Source organism: Felis catus, chromosome D2 (assembly GCF_018350175.1).
Source record: "Felis catus isolate Fca126 chromosome D2, F.catus_Fca126_mat1.0, whole genome shotgun sequence".
Classification (NCBI taxonomy): domain Eukaryota; kingdom Metazoa; phylum Chordata; class Mammalia; order Carnivora; family Felidae; genus Felis; species Felis catus.
Window position 1 is genome coordinate 39,656,346 of NC_058378.1, and position 9,766 is coordinate 39,666,111.

General features: G+C 50.5%; 1 protein-coding gene across 2 annotated transcripts; it reads right to left on the reverse strand.

Moving 5' to 3' along the window:
* Window positions 1–575: 575 nt before the first annotated feature.
* Window positions 576–5,942, reverse strand: MBL2 (mannose binding lectin 2). 2 transcript variants are annotated; one of them, XM_019813387.2, is made up of 5 exons: window positions 5,823–5,942; window positions 3,892–4,067; window positions 3,362–3,478; window positions 1,933–2,007; window positions 576–1,028 (listed from the first exon to the last, which is right to left on the reverse strand). In XM_019813387.2, exons 2-5 carry the CDS (start codon window positions 4,055–4,057, stop codon window positions 655–657), a joined length of 732 nt encoding a protein of 243 aa, XP_019668946.1. In that variant the 5' UTR covers window positions 4,058–4,067; window positions 5,823–5,942; the 3' UTR covers window positions 576–654. The 2 variants fall into 2 exon arrangements, with proteins under 2 accessions (XP_019668946.1, XP_019668947.1); XM_019813388.2 differs by having other exon boundaries at window positions 5,799–5,886.
* Between the last annotated feature and the right edge of the window lie 3,824 nt (window positions 5,943–9,766).

Here is a 9,766-nt window from a genome sequence, read left to right on the forward strand (position 1 = left end):
CTGGGTGGTTCAGTCGGTTGAGCGTCCGACTTCAGCTCAGGTCACGATTTCGCGGTTTGTGGGTTCGAGCCCCGCATCGGGCTCTGTGCTGACACCTCAGAACCTGGAGCCTGCTTCAGATTCTGTGTCTCCCTCTCTCACTCTCTCTCAAAAATAAATAAACATTAAAAAATGAAAATAAAAACAGCACCCACGTCAGACGGGGCTGGCCTAGCCATGGGAAGGCACGTAGGGCAGGAGAGCATGGCAACACGTCATAGTGGCAACATGTGGGGGAGAAGGAGCTGGGTCTCCCGGAGGCTGAGGTCTACTGCTCTGATGCAGACTGGCCTCCACTGGCCGCCCTGGGAGGCTGCGGTGTCCTCACTGCAGAAGGAAGGGTGTGATTTGGCCCTTTCCATGGCTGACTCTGACCCGATGCTGTGCTCTTAGGCAGGACAGAGGGTGTCCTTCACTACAGACTGGACCAGAAACCCTCGAGCCCGGCTGTCAACTTCTTGTCACTTCCTCATCCCCATAAGCACATCCCTTTATTTCCCTCCGTCCCCCTGAAGGAATGAGTCAACACCGTGGTGTGCGGTGGGGAAATGGGCCACGAATTCTCTTTCGGAGCAGCAGAGAGCTCAGTGGGCAGCCAAGGAGGCGACCTCCTCCTCAGGCTGGGAATTCACAGACGGCCAGGAAGGAGGAAGAGCAGGAAATGTCATTCCAGAGCCCGTCCTGGAGGAGGATGACACAATCCTCCCCGGAGCCGTGGTCATTAGGCTCATCCCTCTTCCAGTTGCTGTAGGCAAGCCTCCCTCCCGTCACGTACATAAACCGGCCTTCAGTCACTTCGTCCGTGATGCCCAGGAAGGCAGGGCTGCCGGCCATATCCTGGATGGCTTTATTCTCCTCAGCGTTCTTCGGCGTGGCCACGGTGCCCTGGAGCTCGGCGCACTGGGCCTTCACTTTGGAAAAAGGCATTCTTTCACCGTTGGTCACGTAGAACTTCTTCCCAGGTGTTTTGCCCAAGGAGAAGGCTTGCACTGAAATCACAATGGAAGGGATAGGTTGACTGGGCTTGGAGCTCGGCCCGGGAAACTAGGCGAAAAGCCCTACCCTGGGAACTCAGGACTCCGAGAAATAGCCCCGTGTTCAACCATGGGGTCAGATCCTAGTAAGGGAGCACTCCTCAGCTGCAGAGCAGGCCCCCAGCAGAAAGCTTGCACTCTCCCGGGACATCCCGCCCTCGAGAGGAACGTCTGTATAAACCATTCCAGTACAGGGGACATAGGGAAGGGTGTTTGGGCCACCCTGCCAGGCTCGGGCACCAGACGTGGATGGACTGCCATCTGAGACCAGGGATTGCTGGACAAAGAGCCAGGATTCTGGAGGCGCAGACCTTCACGTGCAATCCTTCCTCTGTTACTTCCTAGCTGTGTGACAGCGAGTGAATTACCTACACTTCTCGGACCTATTATTCCTCACCTGTAAACAGAATGGGTATAATATGCACAAATAGGGCCACTGGGAGGATTGAATGAAACCATATTAGGAGATAATGCTAACCTAGCGCAGGCCGCGGTGTGTGATAAGTGTTCATAAATGTTAGTTTTCGGGCGCCTGGGTGGCTCAGTCAGTTAATTGTCCAACTTCAGCTCAGGTCATGATGTCATGGTTTGTGGGTTCGAGCCCCGTATCAGGCTCTGGGATGCCAGCTCGGATCCTGGAGCCTGCTTCAGATTCTGTGTCTCCCTCTCTCTCTCTGCCCCTCCCCTGCTCAAGCTCTTTTTCTCTCTCTCTGTCTCTCTCTCTCAAATATAAATAAAAACATTAAAAAAAAAAATTTTTTTTTAAATGGTAGCTCTCGTCTACCCTCCCCGAAACCTAGGGCACTCTGAAGAAAAAGGTGACAGCCAAGAACACACTGGGGGCAGAAAACAAGCTTACACTTTTCGACATGGTCCAGTTCCGATTTCAGTCTCCTCATCTCTGCCTCCAGGTTAGCCAGCTTCGCCTCCACAACTACAAAGCAATAGGGAGAAGGGTATTTATTGGGAAGAGGAACCCTAAATTGGAGAGGAGAGTATTTTGCCAAAGCGGAGTGGGGGAGGAGAAAGCTTTACTGAAGAGTATGCTTATTCTAAAAAATAAGAAAACAAAAAGAAGCAAAAAACCCCTGCATTCCTGCCTTCTGAGATATACTTAGTAGCTCTTGTAAACTGTGACTCAGAACTAACAATAGTAATAATAATAATAGTGATAATAATAATAATCAAAACTTGTAGGGGCGCCTGGGTGGCTCAGTTGGTTAAGCCATCTGACTTGGCCCAGGTCATGGTCTCATGGTTCGTGGGTTCGAGCCTCACGTCGGGCTCTGTGCTGACAGCTCGGAGCCTGTAGCCTGCTTTGGATTCTGTGTCTCCCTCTCTCTGTCTGCCTCTCCACCACTTATACTCTGTCTCTCAAAAATAAATAGACATTTAAAAAACCTTGTAAATTATTATGGCTCTGGATCCTGTTGTTCACATATTGCTTAAAATGTTGTGGTATTATCGTTATTTACAAGAAAAAGCCCAACTCGTTATTCTCCTTTTTGATAACTTTTTCTTAATCATTCTCTTTCATTTCTTATTCTAGGCAAACTTCTTTTTTTTTTTTAATTTTTTTAAAGTTTATTTATTTCTGAGAGAGAGAGAGAGAGAAAGAGAAAGACAGAGCATGAGTGGGGGAGGGGCAGAGACAGAGGGAGACACAGAATCCGAAGCAGGTTCCAGGCTCTGAGCTGTTAGCACAGAGCCCGATGCGGGGCCCGAACCCACAGACCGTGAGATCGTGACCCGAGCCAAAGTCCTACACTTAACCGACTGAGCTACCCAGGTGCCCCTAGGAAAACCTCTTAATACTTTTATAAGTTTGATGGGCCAGCTGGCAGATATTAACAAGAGGTCATCATTTTACTTTTGTTGTCCCCGAATTTACTTGATTTTACCCTGAACGGGGGTTGCCACCACATTCCCTGGGATTCAGGGATCCTAGGATACCCACTGTTTCCACGCCACGCTTTTGACGATAGACATAGACCCCACTCTCGAGAGGACATTGTTCCTGCCTCTCAGCCTGGAGCCGCTTGCAGACTACATCCGCTGAGGAAGAGGCAGGCCCGTGTCCCACAGAGGCCTGGGGTTGGAGGGGGGTGACCCGGCAGGATTGGGAAGGCTGCACTCAGGCAGCACGTTCACAGAAACGCCTGTGCTGGATGGGCAGGAGTCGAGCGTCTTCCGATGGGGCAGCAGGAAAAGGGCCACCTCCCACCTGGCCCAGGAGTCCCCAGGGTCTGGGGTTCCCTAGGCCCACTGTGCTGGGGTGAGCTCCTTACCTGAATTGTCTCCACGGTCTCCTTTGGTGCCCTTTATTCCTGGAGCCCCAGGAGGCCCTGTGTTTCCCGGAGGCCCCATTTTCCCCGGAGGGCCCTGCAAGCCTCTGAGCCCCTGCCCTGTTGTAAGAGGAAAGAAAAGTGATCCAGGGGCTGTGGCTCATTCCCTTTTTCCAGAAGTTCAGTTCGATTTACAATGACCCCAGAAAACCTCCAGTCAACCAGTGGTGACCCAAGAAAAAAGATCTTCCTGCATTCCAGGGGACAGCCTGTCCTCCGGGCCAGCTCCCTGAACAGGCAGGACACCTGCTGTCTGCAAATAACCATGCATCACGGATTCTGGGGTGGAAACGTGGAATCCTAGAGCACCAGAGAAGCATCTTTGCTTTGGAGAGAATGACCTTTCACAGGAATGATTCTGAGTGAGTCACTACCCAGCACGATGACAGGTGAGCCTCGTCCTGTCTCCGCCGGGTCCCTTACGGGGAACAGTCTGGTGTTGGGGGCAAAGATTTAAGCAGCCTGTCCTGTACCTGGTTCCCCCTTTTCTCCCTTGGGTCCATCTCGTCCATCTCTGCCTGGGATGCCACAGGCGATCGCTGAGCAGGTCTTCAGGGCATCCTCGGAGATTTTTATTTCTGAGCTGGATGCTGTCAGCATGCACAGAAGGAGGACAGGAAGTGATGAAGACAGGAACATGGTCCTCACCTTAGAGTGGAGAAAGTCAAGGAAAATAATTCTGTCTCATCTTGTTCAGTCAACCTTTGCTATCACCTCTGGTGGGCTGGACCCTGTGTTGGGGGCAGCAGACCCAGAGGGGACTAGTATAGCCCTCGGCTCTGAGTTACTCTCACACCACAGGGGAAACACACAAGTAAAACGTCATAGAGGTGCTAAAACAAAGGTAAAGTAACAGAGTCATATACACAAGAGTAACACAACAGGGGCCCATTCTCCCTGGGGCTCCAGTGCCCCTGTGGGTTCAAGCCTGGGTAGCTTAGGCCACCCTGTGCACGAGGGCCCATGGGATCTGGAAATCACAAATTAGCCCCGCTCCCAGTGGCCTGGCAAAGGCAGAGAGCTGATCGCCTGTGTGAGCTTTGACTCTCTTTCTTGACTCCCTTGAGGAGTCTTGAGGGCCAAGGGAACCTCAGTTTCCCTCTTCTTCCCCTTCCCATGGGCCCTAAAGTTAGACAAACTCTAGCAGATGACATGAGGCAGGACCCGGTTTATGACATCCGTTCTCTCATTTCATGTAAGAAGTCCGTCTTTCACTCCAGGCCCCACCCGCCCTCAGAATCGTGTACAGCTGTTTCCCCCACAGCTTGTCAATCATCTTGTAGCAAGTGTCTCTTTTGTGACAGGCACTTGGTGGGGGCTCAGGACCCAGAGTGCCCTGAGGCAGGGTTCTGACCCTCAGAACAGAACCTCTTTCGGTCCTCGATCCTGGCCGGATGAGACGGATTTTCTCCTTCCCTTGGCTCGAGGTTTTCCACTGAGAGGTCACGTTTGCCAGCCAGAACCCAGGCTCCTAAAATTTCTGTTCACGCTGGAGCTGGCATGCTGTCCGGTCTGTTTCTTCTCCCGGCAGGGTCCTCTGCATGCTGCCCAGACGCCTCCCCAGCTCTGTGCCCTGATCCCACCGCCAGATCCTCATCCAGCTTTTGCTCAAGCTGGCCCCCTTTCCAGGAAACCTTGGCAGCCGCTGGGCTGCCGCTGGGCCTCTCGAGGCTCTAATCCCAGTGTCCCCGGGCCTTGCTCCCTAACTCCCGAATCTGCCCTTGCCTTCCCTGGCCTGTCAGCCGCCTTAACCCTTCCCTTCCTCCAGGACTCAGTGAGAAGTAATAAGTTGGAGGAGAACTTTTTTTTCTTTTTTTTCTTTTAAAAATTTTTCAATGTTTTTATTTATTTTTGAGACAGAGAGAAACAGAGCATGAGCAGGGGAGGGGCAGAAGAGAGAGGGAGACACAGAACCCAAAGCAGGCTCCAGGCCATCAGCACAAAGCCTGACGCGGGGCTCGAACTCACGGACGTGAGATCATGACCTGAGCTGAAGTCAGATGCTTAACCGACTGAGCCACCCAGGCGCCCCTGGAGGAGAACTTTCTTGATCACGTTCTTCTCCTCCATTCCGCTTCCTATCTTTTTTTCTGTTTTTTTTTTTTTTTTTTTTTTTTTTTTAACTTCCCCTAATTACGCTGGAGGCCAAAGTCAAGGCTTAAACATGTTGCTGGTGGACACACCCCACTTCCATTCTTCTCTTTGGCTGGAAAGACCACCCTTTAGTTCACAGAAGGTCAAGTGGACCCTGGAAGGATTCAAACGCCCCAGGTCAGCTGGAGATAGAGGCCCCGAGTGGACCTGAACCCCCCACCAAAGTCCCTGCCCGGACCTCACACGATCAAGTCGAGTGGCCAGACCCCTGGCCCGGGGCCTTTACCTCTGTCCTCCAGGAATGACTTACTAGGGCCTCCTCAAAGCACTGAGGCTATGGCAGGGAAGCAGGTCCTCCAGCCCAGGGACGTCAGGCCCAATTAACCTGGTGACCAGGGACAGTGCCGGACTGGCCTTCAACCCCAGATTAATAAACAACTGTCCTTAGAGCCGCTGTGCACTGGGCAGCTCTCCAGGGCTGCTGGTGGGGTCGGAGGCTCAGCACTGGACAGCTCACCATTTTAAGACCCTAAAGTCCTCCCTCCGTTGCCCCCTCCCATGCGCCCACCCCCACAGCTCCACCACTCTGACTCTCCAGACTCAGAGTCTAGCCGCTGGTTTCCTCCAGATATTCATTTCTAGAAGAGACACGGTTAGACGCTCTACCAAGCATGTGACCTCACGCGTATGCACACGCACATACACACACACCTACGTGAACAGGCACACACCTCTGTGTCAGCTGCTCTGACTAGTTCACCCTTCCATTTGTGTTAGGTTTATTGCGGTGGTGGGGGGGTGGTTAACCACTGAGTCCCCTCATGCCTCCCTTTAAATGTCATCTTTGGGGGCGCCTGGGTGGCTCAGTCGGTTAAGGGTCCAGCTTCGGCTCAGGTCATGATCTCACGGTTTGTGAGTTCGAGCCCTGCGTCGGGCTCTGTGCTGACAGCCCTGAGCCTGGATTCTGCTTCGGATTCTGTGTCTCCCTCTCTCTCTGCCCTTCCCCCTGTTCACACTCTCTCTCAAGTCTGAATAAACGTTAAAAAAAAATTTAAGAAAAAAAAATGTCATCTTTGGATGAGGCACCCATGTCGCAGAGGGAGCCACAGGGGAGGAAGTATTTGTAAATCACTCAAGTTCAAAGTTGAATGCAGGCACTTGCACTGCTGTTCCAGCCTAGGACACTTCCCTCTACCTCTGCATGACTCTTTGTTGTCATTCACGTTTCAGATTAAATACTATCTCTGGAGCAAGGGCTTTCCTTTACCGTTTAATTTTAAGTGGCCACTCTATCGTGTCTTCCTGGTTTAATTCTCTGCCTATAATTTCTCTCCCCGTAAAACTGTCTTGTTTACTTAATTGTATACTCCTTGACCACCGCACTCCTTTAGAACAAGAACTTCTCCAGAACGGGGGTGTGGTTCTCAGCTGTTGTGGCCCCACCCAGAAGGGTGCCTGGAAGCAGAGAGAGTGCTGGATAAACAATTACAGATGAACGAGTCCTTCCGCATCACCTCCTCAAAGCAGCCTGCCCGACTGCTGTCCAGCCATGGCTCACGTCGGTGCCCACTTTCCCAGATACCTTCCTGGCTTGTCTCCCAGGGCGCATCCCAGGGCTGGGCACCCAGGAAGGGTCCCCTGAGAGAGTCCCCTGGGAGGAGCAGAGACCCTGAGCAGGAGCAGGCCCCAGACCAATCCACGGTTCCTCCGTGCCTGGGTTTCCAGTAGCGTCAGCTTCTTATCTCCCGAGCCTGATCAAGTGGCCTTTTTCAAGTCCCTGACCTGACCTTTGATTCCCGCCCTCCCCGCAAACTTACACTCACTCTTTGAAACACTTAGCCTTACCAAACAGCTCAAGAGGTTTGCTTTTTCCCTGGTGAGGAGTCGGGGCGGGGCCACTTCCTCTTGACTCTGCCTTGTGATTGGTGTTCTGGCTTCTCAAGGGTCTTCAGCTCTGTGTACTCCCAGATTCCTGGGGCCCATCGTACAGAAGACCCCTCTCAGGGCTGTGTTTCCTGGTGCCATTGACACAACTTTGAAGGGCCCCGAGCTCAGAGGACAAAGACTATTCAACCCATGCAGCAAATGGGCAGACCTCCCAGCAAGGTGGGAATTTAAAACCGAGAGAATTACATAAAACCAGAACCCTACATGCTCCAGACTAGAGGAAAGGTGGCTTGGGAAGTAGGGGAGAGAACACGACTGGAGGAGGGAGGGATGAGCAGAGGGACAATGAGAAAGCCTTGACTCCGGTGGGGAAGGTCTTCCCTTGAAGATGCATATTCTTATGTCTGTCCTCTTGTAGGTCCGTGTTTTAATGTATGCTATTATTATTATTCTGCTATGATGACGATGATGATTTTGTAAGGTTTATTTATTTGGGGGGGAAGAGAATGAGTGGGGGAGGGGCAGAGAGAGAGGTAGAGAGAGAATCCTAAGCAGAGCCCCACTCAAGGGCTCCAACCTCACAGCCTGAGCGGAAATCAAGAGTCGGACGCTTAACTGACTGAACCACCCAGGTGCCCCCATGATTATTATTGAATTTTGTTATTAAGGCCAAGACGAAACATAATTTTTCATCTTGCGTTTCAAGATGAGTTTCAGCTCATCACAACCTGGTGCACCATAGGGACGTGCATCCTGGGCACCTCAGGATTTTCTCAGTCGGAGATCAGGTAAGTTTGAGTTCACTTTGTGAAAATCACCCAACACAGTAGGAAATAAGCAGAAAGAAATCTTCCTGGTACAACAAGCCTCAAAGCTAGTCCTCCAAGTATGGTTGACTCTGTGTTACAGATAAATTGATAGTTTTCATTTTTTATTATTTTTACGTTTTACTTATTTATTTTGAGAGAAAGAGCGAGCAAGGAAAGGACAGAGAGAGAAAGAGAGATTCCCAAGCTGGCTCTGCACTGTCGGCACAGGGCCCGATGTGGGGCTCGAACCCAAGAACCATGAGATCATGACCTGACCTGAAATCAAGAGTCGGACGTTCAACTGTCCGTGCTACCCAGGTGCCCTGATGAATTGATATTTTTTAAAAGATGGTGAAAGAAAAGAAAAGAAAAGAAAAGAAAAGAAAAGAAGGAAAGGAAGGAAGGAAGGAAGGAAGGAAGGAAGGAAGAAGGAGGAAGGAAGAAGGAAGGAAGAAGGAAGGAAGGAAGGGAAGGAAGGAAGGAGGAAGGAAGGAGGAAGGAAGAAGGAAGGAAGAAGGAAGGAGAAGGAAGGAAGGAAGGAAGGAAGGAAGGAAGGAAGGAAGGAAGGAAGAGGGAGGAAGAGGAAGGAAGGAAAGAAGGAAGGAAGGAAGGAAGGAAGGAAGGAAGGAAGGAAGAAGGAAGAGGGAGGAAGAGGAAGGAAGGAAGGAAGGAAGGAAGGAAGGAAGGAAGGAAGGAAGAAGGAAGAGGGAGGAAGAGGAAGGAAAGAAGGAAGGAAGGAAGGAGAAAGAAAAATTTAAATAATGAAATCAATGAAGTAGAATAAAGAAATCACTCTGAAGCTAATAATACAATTTTTAAAAACGATTCTTTGCAAAAACACAATAAATAATCTTGGCAAATCTGACCATGGTAGTTTGGATTATTGTTCCTGCTATTTTACTGCTCCGTGTCATAGAATTCTATATCCATGCCCTTGGCCATGGTATTTTGCAGAGCCTCCACTGGGGTATGTAGAGTCCCCTACATCCCAACCCCTGTGATATTTGGCTCGGCCGTGTGAGGGTGAGCAGACACAAAGGAGCGGTGCTTTAAATGCACGTGCAGGTTGAATCTGGCCTCTTCTTGGCTTTTCCAATCATGGGAAGAATATGTCCCCGCTACCACTAATATCAGAATAATTAGGTGATGTGGAGCACACACAAACCCACCTGAAAGCCAGAAGTAACTATTAAAGTCCAGCCCTGCATCACTGGTTAATAGCACAGTCTCTGGAATCTGACTTCCTGTATTCATGGCCCAGGTCTTCCTTGAACTGGCCGCATGACCTTTGGCAAAGCACTTTAACCTCTGTGTGCCCCAATATTCTTATTTGTAAGTTGGGGATAATAACAGCATCTCCATAGTAGGGTTGATGAGGATTACATGAGTTAACCCAAGTGTAGAATCTGGCTCCAAGTAAGTGTGATGAGAGTATCAGCCACTAATTTGACCAAGTAAGGTGTATCCCAGGAATGGAAGGATGGTTCAATATCAAAAAACAAATCCATGTAACTCACTAATTTAATATATAACAAGTTTGATTGAGAGTCTTAATGCA

Coding starts and splice junctions, on each gene's coding strand:
- MBL2 (XM_019813387.2), bottom strand. CDS start 4,057: ATGTTCCTGTCTTCATCACTTCCTGTCCTCCTTCTGTGCATGCTGACA. Junction 3,479..3,891: donor GGGAGAAAAGGGGGAACCAG/GTACAGGACAGG, acceptor CTCTTACAACAG/GGCAGGGGCTCAGAGGCTTG. Junction 1,029..1,932: donor ACTGGACCATGTCGAAAAGT/GTAAGCTTGTTT, acceptor TTGTGATTTCAG/TGCAAGCCTTCTCCTTGGGC.